Here is a 24,193-nt window from a genome sequence, read left to right on the forward strand (position 1 = left end):
GTTGCACTCTCCACGTTGCTGCTGTAAATGTCCCTGTTGTGGGACGAATAAAGGATTATCTTTGTAACGTTTCTTTAGAGTCTATGTACGCATGCGCTGCAAACAGTCTGATAGCACAGACACTGCTACGTGTAATATCATGCAAGGAAGGATTAATGCCAATTACAGATGATAACTTACACAGTATATCATGTTTTGTACAACAACTAGTTCCAACCAAGTCATCTGATTGGACAAGAGGCATTCCACGAGTGCTGATATAGAGTATAACATCACTGGGACTTTTCACTCTGTGTATCACTCCACCTCAGCCAGGTGCTCTGAATACCGTTAAATAACAAACAGCACAGCGTGCATGTCGACATTAATCAAGCTGGTACCTCTGAATCACACAGCAGACTCTTATTTCACTGGTTGATGAGAAACTAACTAACCTGTACACACAGAGTGCAGGAGAATGTTTGGGTTGCTTGGCAACAAAAGTCCAGTTTCAGTTAAGTTGTGGAACTAGTTGAGCTGGGGGAGCAAAAACACACGACAGAATCAGGATTTTTTAAGATATAGGTTTAGATAAACATTTAAATAATAAGTAAAAGTAAAGTAAAGACATACCGTCCATTTAAATGCCTGTAAGCTGTGTGTACCTGCATGTGTTCACCAGCTTGTGCCTGTTTGTGAGTGTGGACGTGTCTGACAGTGTTTTTAGTCTATCTGTGTGTCAGCGGTGTTCCGGCCGCCCCCAGTGGGATGTGTACACTAAATGGGTGAGGAGAGGGTTGGCCCCTGCTCTCCATCAAAGGCTGGTATTGACTGGAAGCATGAGAGGGTCTCTGCAGCCAGTCATCCTTGGACAGCTGACAATGGGCCCGGGCGCGCGCGGGGGGGGGGATATAGCTGAAAGCAATCAACAACCGGCGGAGGAAAATGCTTCAGCGGTGGTGGAATGTGTCTGAACTCGGACCTCCCTCCAAACAAGCCGCAGCTCTGCTCTTGGCCGATCATGTGGACACGGATTTATTTGCCTTGAAGCTCTTTTAATTAATTATGCACACGCTGTTGCGTCGAATGTGCGTTTTAAGTACATGTACAGTATCTGTGTGTCTACGCGGAGCAGCGGGGGTACGGATTGGCTCAGGACGGCGCGGTAATTAATCTCACTCAGTGAAGAGGTGCATGTTGGGACTGAGGCAGGGCATAGCTCACCGCACCTTGCTCGTTAACTCTAACCACCTATGGCCGGCCTCCGGAGATTAACGAGGGCCGCCCATGGTCAAACCCGGTCAAATGTGTGTTTTAACGAATGCTCACTCAGCCTACCAGCCTATGCTTATTTTTTATTCCGAGGCAGTGATTCGCATTGCTGCTGCGGAATAATGCTCCTGGGACCTGACTCACACTGTGACACATCTGCCATGCAGCAGAGGAAACACACACACACACACAAACATGCGCGCGAACACGTGCCACACATGGCTCAGACAAAGGAGCAGGTAAGACGTGCGGGAAGCAGGGCTGCAGTGTGTTGTGGCATTTACTAGCAATCCCAGCATGGGTCTGTTTGACACAGTGACACACAGACAGCCCTATGACTCAGTCACTCAGTGTGTGTGTGTCCTGTCTGTGCCTGTCTTCTTTGTCTTTCTCCATGTGATGTTTGCAACGCTAAAACTACAAATGGTGCGAGAATAACAGTGAAAATACATCATGTTCACCTCTGAATAATTCTCACCTTCCCCTTTAACTTGAGTGCTTGACTCTGACACTACTATCACTCCGTTTGTGTGTCTCTCAAAGGTTACCCGGTGCAGTCAGTGGCTCCTCAAGCGTATAAATAATGTAGTTCCTCGTAGAATTGAGGCCGGTATACCGTACATACGTATTCTTGTCTCACGACACCGGGGTTATGATCTGAATGCAGCTGAAGGAAATGTTTTCCACCTGCCCAATTCTCATTTAATATTCAGCGGTTATTACTCATGCAATATTTATCAAATACCACTCCTTGTCTTGTAATGTGCGTGCGAGGGAAAGGTTAAGTCATTGTATTTACAGCTGTGTACATTCAGCACCTGCTATTTTCAGCATGTATTAAACATTCGAGCATGGTGTGCGTCTTTAAATCCACAAGCATCACGCCTCCAAGGAAACAGCATGATATCTCAGACGCACATTTTCACTATCTGCATTTCCTGTCCTGTCAGGGCGCCGAGCCACGTCTTGTAAACGCTATGAAGACGTACTTTACCTAAGACCACAGCGCAGGCAGCCTTCAAATTGGATTAAGTCCCTAAATCACATGATCAATCATCCACAGCTGGCGCTGCCAAGATGGCGGAGGTGGCCTTCGCCGCCTTAAGATGGCACAACTGCACACATAGGGAACAGAAACAGAAGCTGGAAAGTGCTTTCAGGTTCTGCTTGTAATGTGTGAATCTGTGCGTCTCGGTCTGTCCCCAGAGATAAAACTATTAGAAAATGAGAGTCACACACACGGAGCCAAAGTGCACGGACATGCCGCACATGCACGCAAGCAGACGGAGTGTGCTAGCAACAAATAGCGGGAGGTGATAATTGAATTGGGAAACATTACGGAAAGATAGGAAGATATACGGCTCTCCTGGGAGAGGCGGTCCTGCAACAATGAAAACACAGTAAATTCCTCTGCTGCTTTGTCAGGGAGAGTCAGCAGGCGGTGCGGGGCCGCGGCCCTCATTTTCTGGTAAAAAAGCAGCAGGCAAACGGTATGTGTGCGCCTGTGTGTGATGATGTGTGCATGCCTCACGCATCGCTGAAGCGTGGATATCACGCCATGCCTCTGTGTGTGCCTCCTCAAACACACCTGCTCCTGACGCCTCGGAGGGAAAAGCTTGGCTGTAGTTAACAGTACGAGCAGCGGCGGAATGTTGTAGAACAAGATGTATAAGATGTATCTGCACTACTTTTTTTTTTTACAATAGAAAACTTTATTTTTTTTGCAGTTCTACTCACCAAGGTTTTATTTTATCAGGCAGGCGTGTGTTTGAGTTTGCTTTTGGAGGTTTTTTTCCCATAAATCCTGTTGGTTGTATTCAGCCACCTTCAAACGAGGCCAGATGAGCGTCGGATGAGTCACTTTCACAGATAATTTTCTCATGTTTTGCCAAAATAAATGGTGTTTAATGTGCATTAATACTTTCCCCAACGTGTCCATCACCAAACAGTCGCTGTGACCTCTTAACCACCCAGCTTTAACTCTTAGAAGTCGCTCTTTTGAATCCTTTTGTGCAACAGTTTGAAATGACTTGTGAATGGACGCAATGGAGAGGGAGGAGAGGGGAGGACAAGGTGTTTCGGGTGTTTGTTTGGGGTTTTTTTTGCGAGGGGCACAATGCCCCCTCTGTGTGTGAGGATGGCAGGATGGTGATGTCATGGCTGGCAGCACCCAAAGCCCACTGAGCTTGTGAAGGCGTGACATGATGGGGACAAAGAGGAGTGTTGCTGGGATTGTTCCGTTGAATCGGGCTGTGACGGGCCGCAGCTCTCAATCCTGAAGCTCGTGAAACAACCTGTCAATCATTCAGTTATGTTAGGTAAATTACCTGCATCAGGCCCTTAAAATTAAATCAGCTTTTGTTAGCATTCTGACTTTATTGACAGCTTGAAATGTACTTAAAGACAGGAAGTACAGTTTGGGGAGACAGGCGACAAAGATCCCCCTAAAAGCATCTTAACCCCTCAGCAACAGGACGCAACAAAATCAAATGATCTTGAAAGACTTGGTGTGGTATTGTCATTTAATATTCACAAATCTCTTTAAAACAATCCACACATTGAACAAACTCAGCAGCAGTGGAAAATCGAACACCATGCAGCTATAATGCTCTTATCATCTCCCTCTCCTTTTGATTCTCTCTCTCTCTTCAGCTTCTCTGTGTGTGGTTGTGGACTCAGTGGTCCGAGTGTTTCTTGACTTTTCAATTTTATACTCTTGTCGTTGTGTATTTGGTCGCAGCAATCCCCTCCTTTATGCCTGTCTTGTTAGATTTCTGGGAAAGTATTGCAGCAATGCCTGCAGGATGTGTTTAAGTTTAAAGAGGGATATGGTCATTAGGATGGCGCAGTCTGAAAATCTGAAGCGACCTCTTGAGGATTTGGACCTTTGAGAGTGTTTCTGGTTGTTGTTTTGTGCGCTCACGTCGCTATAAAGTGGCCGTGGTGTTCCAGCTGCAGCTAAAAAACACACTATTAGAACCACCCAGCTTATCGGCAACTGTTTTAAAGGCCTTTTAGCCGAACAAAGAGGAGCCAATCCTTTAGCTGTGGCATTTGCCAGAATGTTATTGGCAGAGCGATGTTTATCGACTGAATCTTGTTTCCTAGTAGAATGCGATCGAGGAGGAGAAAAAGGCTTCTTTTTAGAGCAGGCCTCTGCGAGTCTCGAGTAAACACACACTGAGAGAGGCTCCTTTCATTAGCTATGCTAATCTGGAGTGCACATGACTTGCCGCAGACTCCAGGGTCCCTCCTGGCTCGGGCTCTCTGCAGTCTCTAAAGGCCGGGGTCCTGGTTTCTCCTTTCTGGTTCATTGGGTTAATTTGCAGTGTGTCGTGTTCCTGTAGTTAGACTGATAGAAACATGGATCTGGCTACTGGTGTGTATGCCCCTTTCCTTCAATCACATTACTCTGCTGAGATGTTTGTTATCTCTGACACAAACTGCTTTAAAAAGGCATTAGGAGTTTATGTTTACTTGCTTGCTGAGAGAAAGACGAAAAGATTGATACCACACACACATATCATTATAATCAATATGATTCTTCTGACAGCAGCCAGCTAGCTTAGCTTAGCACAAAGACAGGACACAGGTGAAAAACAGCGAGTCTGGCTCTGTTCGACGGTGACAAAATTAGCCTACCAGTCCCCTCCAAAGCTCACTTAATATTGTTGTTTGTAGTTCAATCAATAAGATCGACAAAAGCATGAGTGTGAAGTCAAAGTGACGGTTTTGTGCCAAACTTTTTCTTGGCTTGGACCCAGACAACAATTTGAGACTCCCGAAAGTTACTGGGACCAACCTAGAAACTGTTTGGTTAATTGTTGAAGAGGTTTTATCTTAGGAGGTGGTGGTGTGTGGATTTTGTCATCCTCAGATTGAGCCAGGCCTCATGTTTTCAATCTTTATGCTAAGCTAAGCTAAACAGATGCTAGCAGTGGCTTCATTGTTCAATTATGAGTAAGGTATCAATCTTCCCGACTTGCTCTCGGCAAGAAACTAAGTGAGTTTATTTCCCAAACTTTTCATTTAACTTGTCAAGCATTTTAAACTTTAATTAATTCCACTTAAACTTCATTTGTTTTGTGTGTTTTTTTCTGTACGCTTTAATTAGAGTTAGATGATTGATTTTATAGGGTGCTGCATCAGTTATCACTCCAAGTTAACTTTGATGAGTGTACTTCTTTTTTCATTTAACATAAAATTTATACAGCAGCAGCGGCTCTTTTTCAGGAGCTGGCTATTAGAGGGTAATTACTACATGTTAGATTATGTCATTTACTGAGAGAAGATGAGGAGTAGAGAATGAGGCACCTCCATCAATTAATATGATGTATGAGTCGATAAGGGATCTGGGTGGGATATTTGCCGCATCTCTGGGAGTCGCAAGGTGATAATTTGAAATTTCCTTCGAGGTACCCTCCTATTTTTTAATGAAGCCGGCGATTAAAAGTGGAGTTTCTTACACATGTAATTATTCCTTTATTGATTCGTCAGCATCTTACCGAAAGGTTTCTCGTGAAATATATCCTTGCTGTGATAACACGTCTCAACTGCAATCATGAGAGGAAATCATTACAAGAAAGACGCCCTCGGGGGGAATGTGCAAAATGGTTCGCTGATGTGAGTGACCAAGTGTGTGTCTCTCTCTGCAAATGTTTGAACAATAATGTGTCTGCTTACTTACTGCGGTGTTTGGGCTATTACAGAACATCCTCCACACCGACACTTACTCTCGTCTTGTAGCAAAAACGAGGTACTTGATCTCCCCGTTCAGGCAGTGACTGATTACCCTCCTCTCTCCTCTCTCTCTCCCGACATCCCTCCTTCTCCCTGCTCTTCTTCTTCTTCAGGCTGCGAGGACGGGGGGAAGATGAGACCTCCCAGCCCTCTGCTGATCCTGCTGTACATCACGCTGTCCAAGAGTGTAAAGGTGGTCTCCAAGAGAGGCTCAGGTATTTAACGCTCTGACTTTTATTTGACTTCCTGTCTGAAACTTTTGCATGCAGCCCCTTTATGCTGCTATTTTTAAATGACTGTTTTTATGTGTGTGTTCGAGTTTTCTACTTGCAGTTTGTGGTAGCTGCCAACCAACACTGACTGGCACTGCGTTTAATGTAATTTAGAGGCTTCTGATTAGCTTTACTGATACAGAATAAAAGTTGTACATGCTGTTTTATGATTTTTTTTTTTCTTATCTGTGATGATAGTTGTTGTTGGGTTGTTTTTCCTGGAATACAAAGTAGTCTCCAGGCGCTTCTTGAAAACACTGCTGTCTTACTTGTGTATGTTGCATGCTTTAAACCTGGTTTAAAAAGATGATAGGCAGGTAATTACATAGGAAGCCGGCCTTCCCACTTCCATCTGAGAATGACTCACACCGGAAAATGGGGAACGATGTTGAGCAATTTAGACATAAGTGCGGCTTTGTTGCCGGCGTCTCAGGTGAAGAGCATGCAAATTAATGAAGATATACACTGTACCTCTCAGAATTAGCTAGGCCTACCTCAATCTGGGGAGAGTGACAGCTACCAAATGATCCAATTGCTCAGTGACTGGGTCACCAAGGGTTACTGTGAAACTCATTTTGGCTCTAAATGCCAGCAAATTGAGCATCAATTGTGAACAAATGCAAAGGTCAAAAGAGAAAATGGAGAGCGAAAAGATTGAGGATAGAAAGTTTTCATGACAGGAATACATATAGGGATTCAGGCCGTCATATGAACACCCCACAGACAAGCTGCCATTGCTGAGATAAGGTCTTTCACGCTTTGTTGCAAGTCCTGTACTCAGTATTCACTTGCTCGTCAAATACTGGCACTCCATGGTTTAAAAAGAACACCGGACAGGTTAAATAAAGTAAGATAATAGTCATCCGTCTTATTTATCCCGTAAATGTCATAAATAAAAGAGTGAGGAGACAAGCAAACACACATGCGCACACATTTCTGTCCTGTGTGTCCATGCATGTTTCGTTTGTACTGCAGACAATGGGTTCGCATGACTGAAGATTTAAGGACTGACCTTTTAGTTAAAGGTTCCATACTGAAGGACGCACACTCAGTGCACAGATACTGACACAAGGGGGCAGAGGGGCAACTCATAAATGAATAATGTGCTTCAGCCAGCAAAGAAAATAGTCAGTGCCAAAGAATAGAGAAACACTTTCCCGCACACCTGCTAAACAGGAACTGGATTCAGAATAAATGCCGCAGCTTCCAGAGATAAAGGCCTGAAGGTGACAAAGCAAATAGTGTGATTCGTGAAAATTGGTAACATTTTCTCAGGGCTGAAGTAGTGTTGCTGTATAACTAAGGAACTGAGTCATATGTGTTCATCATTTCAATCAAAGACAAAATGACAGAGGGAAAAAACTAGCTTCCAATCCATATGTTAGCAAGATCATTAGCAACCGAGCTAACGATACATATTTGCACAATCACTCCTGCCTCATTCCTCTCTTGTGGACTAGTTTATACCAGGACAGAGGAGATGAATTAAAATGAGATGCTGCAACATTAGAGTCCTTAATTTTGTACCTTTTGGCTCTCCGTATATTCCAAAATCAGCCTTGCAATACATTCTTGCTCTTGGTCAGTGTGGCAAAATGTGGCAAAAAGCTGATTGTGAAAAATCAAATGTGTTTCAACTCAGTGATGAATCCGATTCCAGTTTACATAAATAATTTTGTCATTTTTAATGTAAGTGTAGCCTTGATGCTCTATGTGTAATGTGTCCACCGAACTCGGATCCCATCAGCTATAGTCAGGACGACGATATAGCCTCTGGGGACAGCGGTGAACATGTCGGGCGTGTAGCTAGCGGTTAGCGATAAACGACTCCCAGTCAAGACTTCCTTTTCCGCGTGCCGCATTGTATACAGAAAAAGAAACCAGTTTTTCTTGCGATTTCAACATCATGATGCAGATTAGTAAACAGTAAAAATGAAGCTTTGTCGGGTCTGTCCTCAAGAGGAGAAGAAAACTACTTTTAAAATGCTTGATTGTTGAGCGGAGGTCAGATAGATCATTTCTGATGCATTCGAGGAAGTCGGGAAATCTGAACGCTGAACGTCTTTCATGACACAAGGTCATTGGAATTTATCTCAAGTTGAATTTTAAATCTGGAACAGATTGTTAGCTGTTAGCATGCAGATGTCTGTTTACAGATATTAATAAGAAGCTAAATTGTCAGATAACGGCCGATGTGAGCCGGGACGTCATTTTGTTCCACCTGCTTCCGCCACACGGGCTGTTTTTCCTGCCGGCGCCGCAGCCTGCTGATACGTGATTGGTCGATACTACTCTGACTACAAGCGTACTACAAACGAAAACCAGAACATTTGCCATCCCTAACATCCGTCCCCTAATATCATCCTCCATGTGCCAATAAAAGACTAGTCAGGAGTAGACCTGAATACTTAGTAAAATCCCTGCTGTTAAATTCCAAAAGTATCTACATGAACAATATTTACATAGTTGTCCTTAAATGAGGATACTTATAGTTAAGCACATAGGTGCCTTATGATGCACTATAACGGTCTGCTCAGGGGACTAATCATACAACCTATAATTAGCTAAGATAAACGGTTAGACACCGGGCTAACCTCCTGTCAGAGAAATCAGCTTATTGACCTAAACAGGCCCAGAAGACTCCTTCAAAAGATCTATTAACTCAATTGATTCTGCAATTTTCGTAGTTTGAAATCCATTGCGTAATTATTATGCAACTAAGTTACATTATGTGATGACTACAAGTCAACAAGCTTTAGAACACAGTCTGACAATAAGCGGCTCATTTAATGTAATTTAAGTTGATCTGTGTCCAACTATTGAGCTGTCTTTAATAGGTAATTGACTGCATTCATGTGTCTTATTAGGTTTTTGTACAGTCAGAGAGTTGTGTCATTACGGCGTTTGTAGGACTTTGTGCAAAGGTACGTTGATGCATGTATTAACTTGTGTTCTTACACACACACACACACACACGAGTTCCCTGTGGTTGTACCCTGGAGGATTTCCATATAGATCAGAAACAGGACAGCACATCAGATCAATCAAGTGGCTCCCCTGGGTCCTTCGGTCAGATATTGATAGCGGTAAAGTCAATATTACCTCCCAACTGAGAGGTCAAGAGGTGATGGAGTGTCACAGGGCAGTTTGGCTACTTAATGGCACTTTGAGAGGCTCCTCCGTCTGCCTGAAAGATTATAAATGGAGGCATGTGCAAAATCAGACAAGCTCACATTAGACTTGTTATCTGGTACATGGACTCTGTCACTTTCTCTCTCTCTCTCTCTTCCTCTCTTTAATCCATACCTACACACGCAGGGATTTCACTGCATATACGTGCTCGTAGAATGTGCATATATCTACACATGCATTGATTCTTTTTTTTATCCTTGTTTGAAAATAATTGTGGGAAAATTTGCCTCAGAGGTAGCAGCTCGAAATGCTCATTTCAATGAAGTTGTGTGCATGAAATGAAGGTTTGATTTGGTATTTAAATACCTGGGAAGAAGGCATTTTTGTCAATGTGGACAAAGCAGGTGGGATCTTGTGTGTCTCTATCAAAATGACCCCTCCTGTCTTCTTTCATGCACCGAGCTAAAAGCCATCCACAGCTAGTTGCAGTTGTTGTGTCCATGGCAACATTTATGGAAAAGTTTGAGACAAAGAACGAGACTTTTGTTGGATTGCAGCTCTAATGAATTGTTTACACATCATTCCATATCAGATGGGAATTATCTGTTGTTTCCCTAGGATTGCAGGAAGAGCGGGGAATTTCACTCCACAACCTTGAATAGTTATGGGTTGTGGGGGATCAGCTATGAGTGCTTGATTAGCCCTCAAGAGACGCTGGATAAAGCAGCCATTCAATCGATTTTTCCTCCCAACGTCCGGACAGCATTCCCGGAGTTTGTAGCACTCCAAAATCCTATAATTAGCCAGTGTGGGGTCTGCTTGGGCCAGTATTACCTGGACTAATGAGTTTCCCAAAGGTGTGCAGGCTGCATGTGTCTCTTATTCCCTCATTGTTCGCACCATGCTTGGCACTGTTCATGGTTTTAATGACCAGCCAGGCTCTGAAGAATTGGATATCAATTGGGGTAGATTGCTGTTGTTGGTTTGTGTTTTTACGGTGTGCGCACACACCTCAGTGGATGCATGTATGAGCTGTTTATACACAGCTCGTGTTTGACCCACAACCCGCTCCGCTGCTGCAAATCAGGGTTTTTTACTCCAGGCACTCTGCTCTGTATGTCCTCTCACCTCGGTGTGATTACACAGGGGTCTGACCAGGGTCATGCTGTGTGAGATTCACTCCGAGGGACTCTTGGCAGGCCTCTGACAGAGAGGCGCTGTCAGGGTCCATCCATCAGACTCCAAATGTTTCCATCTTGGTCCGGTTAAGCCCAGTCAGACCCTGAGCAGGCCCATTCCAGCCTTTCTTCTGGAGATCAGCACATAAACTCCGAGACTTTAATCAAACAAGACAGGGACTCTTTAACTGGAGTCTCAGTCTTCTCCCAAACCCCATTACCAGTCTGCAGCGGACTGAGGAATGTTAAATATGGTTGAGAACTTCTGACAAAAGCAGCTGGTCTGCACACAACAACACAGAGCAGTGTTAGACATTGTTAAGAGAAGGAAAATTAGGGATCCAGAAGCAGTAAAATGTTGGTTTATGAGAATTTATGAAAGGATAATCGGATTAGACCAACAGAAAATGAATCTATGACACTTTAATTCTGTCAGTTAGTCTTTCAATGAAGTAAAACTGTCAGTTTATTAGACAATGTCTCTTTACTTGATTAGATTTCCCAGTTGATTGATGGATTCCTATCTCTGAAGATGATCTAAGTAAAGTCGAACAATTGGGGAAAGCATCTTTAATTCATCAGAAGACTACCCCATTGTTTGCTGTCCATGCTCGGAAACTGTTTCCAGCTCGGCGTTCGGCGGTTATATTTGGAGCAAGCTTTGATTTAAAACTCAAAGCTAAGTTAGAAATATCCCTCTGTGGCTCCCCTCGAGCACCTGTTGGCACCTTTCTGTCCGCTGGACCGAAACGGAGTTTGAGCCGAGATCAGTCAAGAAGATTATCACTGAGGGAAGTTGGGGCGAAGCTGCAACAGGAGCCAGTCGACCGAATAAACCACTGTTCCTCTTTAGACTTGGGCCTCAGGCTCACGACATTCTGTTCAGTTGTTTCGAACACACCTGCATCCATTCTCATTGATATCCTCCTGCCTGCAATTTTTGTATGAGTCTTTACTCTCTTGACGACAGAGGCCACCCTCAGCAGTTGTTGTGCCCAGTGATGAATCGAAATTACATTATCCAAAGAGGGTACAGCATTTGAAAGCAAAGGGCCTCAAGACCTGGTCAGTCATGCTCGGAAAAGTGACCACTTAGATGAAAAAAATCTGAAAAGAAGCGTACTTAGTTGGACTGAGCTTTGTGGAATGAAAATTGAATTCTTGAAGACGAGCGACAAGGGGAATTCTCGTGTGTCCCTTGGTTCAATTGAGTGCTTTGTAGAGCATGATTACACAAAGGATTGTTGTAGTCATGATGTATTGGCATCATGCACCGTGGCATGTCTTGGTGTAACAGTCAGAGTAATTGTAGTATAACTGCAGTACTGAATAGCGCTACAAGGTGGTGTCTCTTTTTGTTTTGTGCTAGCAAAGTCACGCTGTGTTGCATGCTCCGACCGAGTGAAGACTCTCATCTGTTTGGAGTTGGTGCATGTTATGTGTCTATGTTCTACTGGTCATGCATGATTAGTGAATATAGCACCATGGAGACCTGGCATTGTATGGCCCATGTTAAGTACTGTATGATAATGTGCCTGTAAACTCTGTGAGCTAACCCGCTAACCCAGGGCTTCTGCTAACTGCTACATGCTGCTACTACTCTCCAACTACACTAGCCACACTACACTGGCTAATGATAAAAGGGAAAATCCAGGGTACTAATTTAGATGTGAACTTGAACATGGATGCATAAAATGAACTGCATGCCCTGTTACTATATAGCACCCCACTTATACTGTGGAAGTCGCTATAGTGGATGCAATCCAAAAAGTTTGTCAGGCCCTGCATCTTTGAGACCTTCTTTAGCTGTGACAGCTAACTTGCTGCTAACTTCCTGCACATATGGAATGAAAAACATCCACTGACACAGCTCAATGTTCAGTGGACCTACTCGCTTATTACATGTACAATAACTGGTTTTTGTTCTGGGTGCCCAAAAGCAAAACTAGTCCTTCTTGTACAGCTGTTAGTTTTGTATCAGTCTTTATAGCACAACATGACAAGCCACTGTAAGTTTGCTAAGTTTTGAGCGTATGCTAAACTTACCAAATAGCCCAGGAAGATTCCTGGACGCACAAAAGTACAAAGCCTCACATGCCTCCAAGAAGTCTGGTCATGAGAGATTATGGAAGAATACATTTCCCTTGTTTATATTTTAGACAGTAAGAGATCAAAGCAAATAAATTCAGCAAGCTACAGTAGCCCAGCAGTCACACCTAGCTTGTGCGCGAGGAAGCTAGCAAACTTTTGAGAGATTCTTACCATCCTCATTTCTGATATCTCACCTCAAGAAAATATAAAGTTAGAGCTTTCATACAGTACTGTGTTTCACATGCCACGTTAAAATAGACAGACACCTGGTAAACAACAACAACAGCATTGTTCTCTAACCATTATTAAGCACCAAAGGTGTACTCAGTGGCTCACAACAGACATAGCGTGAGCGTGCTAGGACATGCACTCCCTTCCCATCAGTCAGTGTCACCTGGTCAAAGGTTGAGTGTTATGTATCATCATGAGATTTGTCCACAGCGCCAGTGTGTGTTTTCTTCTGCCCCAGACGCTCGGCTCTGAACATAAACAGACAATAGCTCTGCTTATGAATCGCTCACAGCTGCGACTCTTCGCCATCGCAGCCCCTGCCGCCTCTGCCGTCCCATACAGAGACAAAAAACAAACACCGCATGAACACTTTGTCCATTTATGCACTCCAAATGTCATGAGAGAGCCAGACAATACACAACACTAAACACATCCAAGGCCTGCTGACCGGTCTGTTAGCTGGAATAATGGCTTTTAAACACAGCCTGCAGGGATGAGTGAACATGCTGCAGTGGAAAACAACAATCTGCACTCAGCTCTAATGCAAGAATGGAAGCCTCCATTTGTCTTACACTTAACCCAGTACAGGCACTATTTTACAGTAAATATATGGTGCGCTGGAGTTGATTGAATTGCATTTACTGGGATTATTGAGTCCAGATTAAGGGTACATAAAAGTGTAAATAAAAGCAACATACACACTAAACTTGAATGTGTTTAATGCAGGAAATACTTTTCGTTAGCACGTCAATATTTTTTTCAATTTAATGCCCCTGGAAACCCAATTTAAAGATCTCAAAGTTCTCTGTTTCGTTCTCTTTGGCGGCACCTATTGGCGGTAAAAGGCAATTGCTGGGGCATACGTCCCCCGCTGACGGTCGCTTTCCTTTTTAGACTGTTTGCCTTCATCTGAGCGTTGAGTTTGTTTCTTTTTCTTTGGATTTTCACTTATTTTTGAAGCTGTATCTGTAGTCATCGGTCTTTTCTTTGTTTGTTCAGCCATAGTAGATTACTGTTACTATGACCGGAAAAGCAGCCGCTTAGCTCCACCTACCCTCTCTGGCAGACCAACCACTGCTGGGTGATGGAAAACGGGTCACTAACTGGGCGCCGCTTGTGATTTTTTTTGTTACCTCATTCGGCGATAGATAGTGACTTAACAGACATTTGAAATTGAAATTTTGAAATGGTCGTAGTGTGTAAGCCACTGCAGTCAGCTTTCTTTCTACATATTATAATGTGACCGAGCATTGCTACCCAAAGATCCCAGCAGAAGGTGTACAGAGCGTATGAGTCGGTATGCGTGTGTGTGTGTGTGTATGAACTGTGCGTGGTTATTTTCATCCAAAAGTTTCTCCTTGTGTGACTCGTGATATCCCGTCCCCAGCCTCTTGCTGTTTCACTGAGCGGGGGATAAAAACGATACAGCCAATATTCTAGATGACTCTGCAAAGTCCCGCTCCAAATCCCTGATAACGGCCCGTCATGGATAACTGTAAATCTGACATGGCCCCGAGGCAGTGTGGGGGATGAAGTCCGTGGAGCTGACGCCTGAATAACCTCACAATAAGTGCCAGGACAGGAATACAAAATCCAGTCAGTCATTCAGTTAATTTATTTGTCTAGGCGCTCGACTATCATTGCACAAATCACACCGGTGCAATTTCTCTGACACTTGGAAACTGAAATGTGCCTATCTATACGTTTTTGCCTGTCAGGCTGATGGGCTAAATGACCTACACAAATAAGATGTAGTGAGACCTCGTCTCTACTTGTCATTCCTGTCTGATACCCTGAGGCTTCCCAGATAATTGTCCTGGAGAGGAGTTTAAAATAGTTTATTGACGGATCAACTGTTCGCACTGACATGTGTACACACTAATATACGAGTGCAGCCAGGCTCGAGTCACACGACTGATCGCCCTGAACATTTAACTCGAGGTGTCTAAAAATGATGCTACCCTCCCCGGAGCGGCTTCAGCTTCGGCCCGGTCTCTCTTTTTGCATCGGATTGCAAAGCCAGATTCTCATTGGCGATGCTGCGCTCGTACACCAGTGCCAGTTTTCTTGACGTGAGTCACCGAGCAGGAATGTCTAACTAAGGCTGTATTGATGATAAGTAGAGAATGTCAGCCCGCAAGACGTCAATACGCAAACAAGCCGGCGATGGTATTGTTACCCGACTGATTCTGTCTCTGCAACACACAATATCTCTTGTTATAAACATGCAGGTACACAACAGAGAAACAAACACAGGATGTGTTGTATACACTGGACAATTTTGTTCATTCTTCCCCGTTGGCTCACAGCACACATAAATGCACTACGGAGGCTGTCCCGGCCTGGTCAATACCTCTCTCTCTAAATGATGAGGAATGGCCCGCGCTGCAGTAACACTGTGCCGGGAGATTGATCACATGCAGACTACTGGAGATTAAATGGCTTTCTTGTGGAGAGCCAGACTGCCCCTGGATGCTGCATTGTGTAGATAGGAAGCCCTGTTTTCTCTTGCTCAGCTCACGGCAGCTGCGCAGCCTTAGGTTAGGCCGGCATTTGCTAGCAATCAAAGTATAATGCATTGATTTCTTTACAGGAAGGTACAGGGTTTGCATTCGACTGCAACATTATTTTGCTCACTTGAGTAAAGGAAAAGGAAGCTGCTGATTGTAGCAGGCGTCTAAAAAGGATACGCACCATAATGGCCTCCGTTTTGAGTCATCAGTGTCTGGATTTGTGGAGGTTGGAGTTCTTCAGAATATTATCGAGGGTGTCTAAATAAGAGTAAGACATTTGTCGAGGGCCAGGTAATGGCTAACACTCACAAAACGACTTAAAAGTAAGTCGTTGCTCTTCAGTGGGCCTTTATATCCCCTCTAAAGGTTCCCGTTTAAAGACCATCATTGCCTGGGATATTACTCCCTCTGGTTAATGTATGCTTAGGGAAATGACATGTATATGTGTGTGTGTGTGTGTTTGTGCAAACGGTGCAGTGTGTGGAGGAGGGAGGCTGGATGCTCCAAAGAGAACAGATGATTAGAGCGACGTGTGGTTTGATGTGCGCGCTGGTGTTCACTGATAATGAAGCAATTATGTCGGGGAATCATTCACGTTTGTAGCACAAGTAAATATAATGCAATATTCAGCATATGCGACGGTGTTGGAGTGTGTGCGTGTGTGTGTGTGTGTGTTTAAGTAAGTGGTCGCATATATACTGTAGGTAATTAAATATTGGTAAATGAGGGGAAGCACCTCTAGATGCTTTTATAGCATGAAGGTAATCCAGTCCACATTAATGGTTGTGATGAGGTGTGTGCTCTGTGCTGTGATATCTAATATCCCAGCGGCCAACATTGTCTGCTGTGTGCTGGCTTATTGATCAGTAGGAACGTGTTTTTCCTACACGAATGCCGGGCACATTTGCTTATTCAATTCTATTTGATCAGTTTAAACGGTGGTGCAGTGGTTAGCGCTGTCGCCTCACAGCTAGAAGGCTCCTGGCTCGGACGTAGGGGGCCTTCCTGTGTGGAGTTTGCAGGTCCCCCCCGTGCATGCGTGGGTTCCCTCCAGGTTCCTGCTACAGTCCAAAGACATGCTCGTAAGGTCAATTGGTGAATGTATCTGTCTCTATAGCCCTTTTGACATTGCACTTCCGCCCCAATGCCGTAGCGAAGCTCTGCCGTCATGCAGCCTTTGCCATTTTACATAGGACCAAGCAACGCCGACATAAAGCCGCCCCAGTGTTTTCACGTAGTGTTCCGCCGTTGTGGAAGCAAAACGTGCACAAGATGTAAACAAACTTTTACACCAACGCCCTTGTGCGTCTTTTATTACCTCGGATGCCAGCTCAGAGGCGGAACGACTTCGCCCAACCGTCCTGCCTCTGTGTGTTTTATACAGAAGACGAGACGTAACAGAGACGTAATAATCCCGCCTTGTGTCAGCCCTGTGATTGACCGGTCAGTCCAGGGTGTAACCCCACCTCTCGCCCAATGACAGCTGGGATAGGCTCCAGCCCCTGCAACCCTCAACAAGATGACAGGTGTAGATAATAGATGGGTGGTTTTTATCAAATTATATTACAATTAAACTACCATAGTAGGACATAGTGTGCATTTGTTGGACCAAAATAAGCCTGTTTTCATCATGTGTGTGAAGGTTCTCCGTCATCCAGGTCATGCTAACTTGAAGTGTAATTCCAAAGGCAGGTGATTAAGCTTCGAATAACCTGTTTTCATTACTTTAAGGGATATCTCATATATCCTCATATGGATGCAACTGTAGTACAAATGCTTCAGCGAAGCACAGAAGTGTTATCAACAATGTGAAGGTATCAAGAGTAAAAGTTGTGTTCAGGCGAAAATGCCTCTGCCATTATATTTATTATAAATGATATTACACGATGCTTTCACCTGTAAATGGTAAATGGACTGCACTTATATCGCACTTTTTTACTCTTCCGACCACTCAAAGCACCTTTACACCACATGTTGCATTCACCCTTGTGACTGTATCAGTGGGGGATCGAACCACCAACCTTCCGATTTGAAGACAACCTGTTGAATCGTTGCTTATCAAGGTAGAATTTGTTTTACCTTTATAATCTTTGTTTTAATTGAGTCCCAATCCATCCATTCTTTATCTGTTAGGCTTATGCTGTGCATACAGGTGCATATGCAGGTCGAACCTAGCTGTCATTGGGCGAGAGGCGGGGTACGCCCCGGACAGGTCGCCTGTCAATCACAGGGCTGACACGCAGAGATGGACAACCATTCACGCACACATTCACACTTAGGGGCACTTTTAGAGTCACCAACGAACCAATCGAGTCTTTGTGGGTAATTAAGGCTCCATATCTTATTAATTAACTCTTTGTATGCTGCAATAGTGACTCTCCCTGTCATATCAGCGGGTACATTAGCATTAATAATGCAGAGGAATCAACTTCACACAAATGGTACTTGAGTACAAGTTTATCTTATTAGCTCTTAAGTGCTGTACTTGAGGAAACACCCTTCGTTATGACTCCAGTTCCAACACCATGACAGTATGTGACCTTAATGATGGCAGGGAGACGGTATTTGTTGCACTTGGCATATGGAGGCGTGTGTGATTGCTCTTTGACTCTGATTACATCAGATGTCTCTTGAAAAGCCCAGAGGTCTCGCCGCAGGCGGCGAAACTACAAAGCCCAGCATTCTAGAAACCCCTCCAGGCCATTTAAACTACAATAACCCACAGTCCCCTGCCACCTCCTTCTGTCAAAGTGATGTGCACTCAGCTGCGGTTGTTAGACCTTTTGAAGCACAGAACTACAAGCGGGTGTGCACTCGTACACACACACACGCATCCCCCAGCCGCGGTGTTTGTGTGTGCCTCTCCTACATCCCTCATTAAGCAAAAACTTACAAAAAAAGTGAGCTCCACGCTGAGAATGTGGGGGAGGAATCTGAGTACGTCTCCAAATGCTAATGAGAGGAGCCTGCTTCAACAGACTGCTTTGTCTGTGTGTGTATTCATCTGAGCGTGTTTGTGTGTTAGCATAGGTTTTTGTTTCCTCCTGTAAAGGTAGGACAAAATCTAAGCACAGTTATTTTTACATATCATTAGTAGCCGAGTGCAGCCCCATCACCCTGACAACTTCATCCCTCTCCTTCCCCTTCTGCTTATCACCATAACAACTAATCTACCGTAAATAGTGCTGTCTGCCTCTCTCTCTCTCCCCTCCCTCTCTTTCTCTCTCCATCACTCTTTATTCCTTTCGATCTTTTCTCGCATTTCTTTCCGCTCCCCTTGTTGCCACAGCGCCTCCCTCGTCCTTCACTGACGCCATCTCTTCCACTTTCCCCGTCTAGTTGCTCTGCTCCGAGTTCATTTTTTTTTTCCTTCTCTTCTGTGCCACTGCAGATGTGGGTGGTTCTGGTGACTGCACAATAACCTTTCCCACTGATTCACGTTGTCAAGTGCCTGAGCTCGGATGGCGATCAATAAAAAAAGGCAGCTTTAACAAGTTATCCAGCAAACTCCCTTATCCTTTATCGATTTTATACTTGTTTTTTAGCGCTTCTCCTTCTCCGCACATACATATAGACGTACACTGGAAGCTTGCACCAGGTTTAAAGCAGGTGTGGCTTTAAAGAGCAGGTGTTTTCCGTGCCTTTGTGTTCGACCTAAATGTGTTATTGACGGCGAGTCCGGCCTGACAACTTGATTGGCCCGCTCGGCTCTGGGATTAACTCGCCAAGCTGGCAGGCTTCTTTTTTATTTTTTTTTTTTACAATCAAAGGTCAAGCCGGTGGTCTGTGTGGCTGAGTAGCTGTGGGATTGACTTAACAGCCTCGTGCGCTAATGCAGAGTTACCCCAAGGTTGAGCTGCATTGGAAGGACACACATGCTGCTTTGTGGTACATGTAGATCCACGGTCATGTGACGTTTATCAAGGTGACAACTAACGCTCACATTTGATGGGAGAGAACTCTAATTTTACTTCTTTTCTCCGCCTCTATTGTTTCCCTTTCTCTCGCTCGCTTTTAATCACCGTTTGAAATCGCTAATCATTCTGGTGTATCCTGTTCCCCTCCCCCTCCTCCTCACAATCTTTTCATCAGCGGCATATGAGAGGTCACCTTTGCTCTTTTCCTTTCACTTTCTCTCAAAAGCTCAAGGGAAGCCCTCCTGGATCCCCTCTTACATAACCGCCTCCCCCTCGCTCTCTCCTGCCTGAGCGTACGTGTAGAGAGCAACGTGAGCGTTCCAGGCTGGGGGAGTATTGATACCATCAATGCTAACAAAATATTACATTTATCCCAGCCACTTCAGAGTGAGGGGAAACAAAGGCCTGATTAACATCTCCTCAGGTTTCAGGCTGTTTCTCGGAGATTGACGGGCGACCACAGCGAGACCTTGAAGAGACGCACAAGAGAAAACGACACATGAATGGCTCGAGATGTCACTTGAAAAGATATTCTTTCAAGCGTTATTTGAAGGCAGCTCTTACCGAGCGTCTTGAATTTCTATAGTGTCCGCTCGCTTGCCGGTTCCCATACCAATTCCTCTGGTTGTTGCTGCATGTGATGTTGTAGCCTGTGATGCTTTTGAGGCTAAAAATGCCTTTTCTCTCGCTCTCTCTGCCTTCATTAAGAGGTTGTCTTAAGCTACCCAGCTTAACGCTATTTACATTTTCATTATTCTACCCTTACCGGGAAGAAATGGCATGAAATCCAGCAGTGTTCAGGACATTAGACAAGCTTCATTCTCGCAGCAAATGGATTTACATAAATAAGGAGGTTGATACATGCAGAGAAAGAGAAAAGCAAAACGAGATGAGGCAACAAAAGATTAGAGGAGGAAGAAAAGTGCGAGCGAAGGAGAGAGATCCTTGAAAATGGATCAAGAGGACAAGTTGTGAAGGAGAGGCAGGAGGATCGAGTGCAAGAGAGAGAGAGAGAGAGAGAGAGGGATGTAAAGTGGTAAATGAGAGGGGATTGTGTCGGGTTCTCCGGCTGTATAAAGTGGGCTCTGAGGGACTGACAGAGGTCCTCTGATCCACTGCATGTGATCAATACAACTCTGGGTTTCCTCATTACTGGAACAGGCCTCATTGTGTTTACCATACAATGGACTTGAGGGATCAAATTCTGTTCATGTGTATTTGTCAGCCTGTGTGTTTGTGCGTAATAAGCTATCTTTGTTTAGCCCTTTTCTCCCCTTCATGTTTATGTCTAGTAGACATCCTCAGTGGAGACGATGAGTGCGTACTTGTGGTCTTAATTCAGCTTAATGCATTTCCTCTTGATTTTGTACAAATGAATTGAATTAGGTCAACATGGAATTATATTATTTTTCTGTTATCTCGATCGTTCGTTTGGTTTCCAGAGAGTAAGTCGGCCTCCTTTTGCACACACACAATCAGCTGCACAAGACATGATAGACAAAGTGACGACAGTGCTCGAGATTAAAAAACAAGCATAAATATACCATCAGCAAAAAACAAAGTCAATGAAATCAAGATAAAAAAATATACCATCAAAGTAAATATATGCAGATTTCCATAACTAGTCGATCAATAATACAGAATTTGCTTTCTTGCTGAAACTTGTTGATCTCGCTGATGGCTGCTGGGACACGGCTATATGTGCACCGCTTGGTTTTACAGGCTGGTACCACACACCTTCATTCAGACGTATGTTTGGGAAAATTTGCCAATGACTGTGAAATTGACCCACTGGTTTGAGGACAGTTTTGAATACTTGAGTTTGACATTTTTTTTGCTGGTGCCATCTTGATCTTTAGGACCCAGAAGTCACCATATTTGGGCGAGAGGTTGGATGCACATTGTTTTAAAGGTAGAGGAACATATTTAGTACTCATTCTATCTTTCTTTCAAAATTCAGACATTGACATTGACCGTGACATTTACTCATTCGTTATGGGACTACAGTTTTGAAGCATTGAGTTTGGCGATTTAGCCGCAGCCATCTTGGTTTTTGGGACCCAAAAGGCACCATATTTTGACAAGAGGGTGGATACACATTGCTGTGCCTCTATCCTGATAGACAGGTGGCAGTGGTAAATATTAGTCTACAAATAGTATCCCCACCCTAAAGTTGGAGAAGAGCAAGGGGGGTGAGCAAACTCTCTGTTATGAGCTAATGCTAACGCTAGCTTCTATTGCACGTTGTGAATGTAGAGGAACATATTGTGCACTCAGTGAGATTCTCATTCTATCTTTCTTTCAAAATTCTTATTTTCTCGAGCTGTTTGATTGGGAAAGTTTGCCGTTGACATTGACCCTGAAATGTACCCATTGGTTTGAGGACTACAGTTTTAAAACCTTGAGTTTGGCGATTTAGCCGCAGCCATCTTGGTTTTTGGGACCCAAAAGGCACCATATTTTGACAAGAGGGTGGATACACATCGCTATGCTCCTAACCTGATAGACAGGTGGCAGTGGTAAAGATTAGTCTACATATAGTATCCCCACCCTAAAGTTGGAGAAGAGCGAAAAGTTAGCAAATGTTATGAGCTAATGCTAACGCTAGCTTGTATTGCAAGTTGCCTGCGTAATTCATAGTGACTGTTCATAGTGTCAAGAGTGTCTTTTAGGTCAATGTAGCGCTGAAAATTTCTCAGCAGGCTTTGGTAGCAGCTTGTCAATCACAAAGTAATCACGTGCGAAAGGAAACCCTGCTTTAGTGCCTATTTTAACCTAAATGGGACCATACTTTACAAATGACTTTTTTTTGCAACCACTGGCGCCACCCCCTGCTGGCCATGGAAATAATGCAGCTTAAATCAGTTCTGCGTTGGCTCTGATTTTCACATTTGCTTGTAAAATGCCTTACTGATCAATTATGAGATAGGAGTCGCTGGAAAATTGTCTGTTGATTGTTTAACAGACTAATGATTGCAGCTGCGGTTTAAATGATTTTAATTATCTCTGTGGGTTTACTTGAATGCAGGACTCACACATTCAGATGTCTGTTTTTGTGAGTACAGCCACAGCTTAATGTTTGTTAAACTCGAGTGTGCTTGTTTTGTGTAAAATATGCATACATTTGGTGATCAGACTAATGCTGGTGTGTGTGTGTGTGTGTGTGTGTGTGTGTGTGTGCGTGTGTGTGTGGCCTTCTGTTTTAGTCCCAGTCCTTCCTTTAGAATGCTAATGATAGATTAGCCTCAGAGCCTTCCTCAAGCCTCACCGATTTTCCTCTGGGAATCTCAGCCAATCTTGGATGGCATTTCTCCCTTTCAACCCCCTTTTCAGCGCACATTCTCAACCACTCTGACCTCCAGACCCTCTCTTCAAACCGGGAATAAAGGCCGAACAATAACAGGGAAGGACTCGAGTTTCTCTTTTTCGCTCCTTCAGTTTCTTTTCATTAGAATTTTCTAAGGAATTTTCTATTAAAAAAAACCCCTTTTTTAAGTCCCTCTCTCTCGCACTTGTTGGTGTTGTGTGTTGGGTGAACTCGTCACCCGTGAACTCCTGGCCGTCTCCGCGGTCCGGAGTGTACTCGGAGCTGCGGTGGGAGGAAAATGTTCAAAAGAGAAGAGAGAGAGAGAGAGAGAGAGAGAGAGAGAGAGAGGGAGGCTCAGTGAGCACATCAGAAACAGCTCATTTCCTCAAAGAATGTTCATTTTAGCCAGCTGCTATACTGCTGTCTGCTTGTCGCATATGCTACATAGTGATGTAAGAAGGAAGCGTCATTGTAATGGTGAATGTAGAGGAACATATTGTGTACTCAGTGAGACTCTCATTATATCTTCCTTTCAAAATACAGACATTTTCTGGAGCTTTTCCACAGATTACCACATTTTTCAACCATATATGATGTAAAATATGACAGCAACATTCCCACCTCAACATTTCCATCATTTTTCCGTCTAAATAAGGCCCGACATTGTGTCTGATGTTATTGTGTAATCCTGCAGAGTAAGGAGAGTAAATTATATTGAAAAAAACTACAATAACTCATGGCTTTCACTGTAATAGACACATCACCTCGTCTAATGGAAGGTAAACAGCATGAACACACAGACAGGAGGCAAACCATTGTGTGCACAAGAGCTGAGTACACAGGCGCCGCATCCACTCTCCAAACTTTGCTCTGTTTGACAATGGGGGTCAAAGGTCAGCCTCTTTACACACAGCAAGATTGAGATGAGACTCTTTTTCTGTGTCTGTGCGAGCGCTGCCGTCTGTAGCCCTTTTTACGCCTCTGTTGTACGTTCCGTTTTCTTCTTCTTCTGTCCAGCTCTGAGCCGGCATCGGAGGTAGTAACAGAGGCAAGACGGCAGGGCGGGGTGGTTGTTTACGCCTCGCGAACGTTTCGCTTCTGCTTCATGCCAGCGTTGCATGGGCCAATGTAAAATGGCAAAGGCGGCATGACGGCGGAGCTTTGCTACGGCCCTGAGGCGGAACCGCTGTGTTAAAAGGGCTTGTGTCTCTTCTTCCAGGCCTTTTTTTTTTCTAATCAGAGATTATAATCCTCTGTTTCGTATTTTAGAATCTCCTGATATCTGATAATTCAGCTTCGATTTGATTTGCTCGTCCCAATCAAATTAGCCGAGCAATTTATCCCCAATCATAGCTCAATTGAACTTGATGTACTATACTCATCTATTAACAGGACATTTGCCTGATGTTGCCATCCATCATATAGCTGAAGCAACCCCAACACACACACACACACACACACGCACGCACAAATTTGTTAGTGTCACAGAAGACACTTTTATCAACCCCGATCTCAAACTCATCATCACAGCGCAGGAGAGAGAGAATGTGTGGGAAAGTGG

General features: G+C 44.1%; 1 protein-coding gene across 2 annotated transcripts in view; it reads left to right on the forward strand.

Moving 5' to 3' along the window:
* The window catches only part of il1rapl1a (interleukin 1 receptor accessory protein-like 1a), a 195,341-nt gene that overhangs the window by 16,352 nt on the left and 154,796 nt on the right, over positions 1-24,193 (forward strand). For both annotated transcript variants that reach the window (XM_069663292.1, XM_069663293.1), the window contains exon 2: positions 6,105-6,206. In XM_069663292.1, coding sequence (XP_069519393.1) covers positions 6,125-6,206 — 82 coding nt within the window. In that variant the 5' untranslated portion in view covers positions 6,105-6,124. The remainder of the gene's footprint in view (positions 1-6,104; positions 6,207-24,193) is intronic.

Source organism: Semicossyphus pulcher, unplaced genomic scaffold (assembly GCF_022749685.1).
Source record: "Semicossyphus pulcher isolate SPU_LCO1_2020_fin unplaced genomic scaffold, fSemPul1.0.p SCAF_15, whole genome shotgun sequence".
Taxonomy (NCBI): Eukaryota; Metazoa; Chordata; class Actinopteri; order Labriformes; family Labridae; genus Semicossyphus; species Semicossyphus pulcher.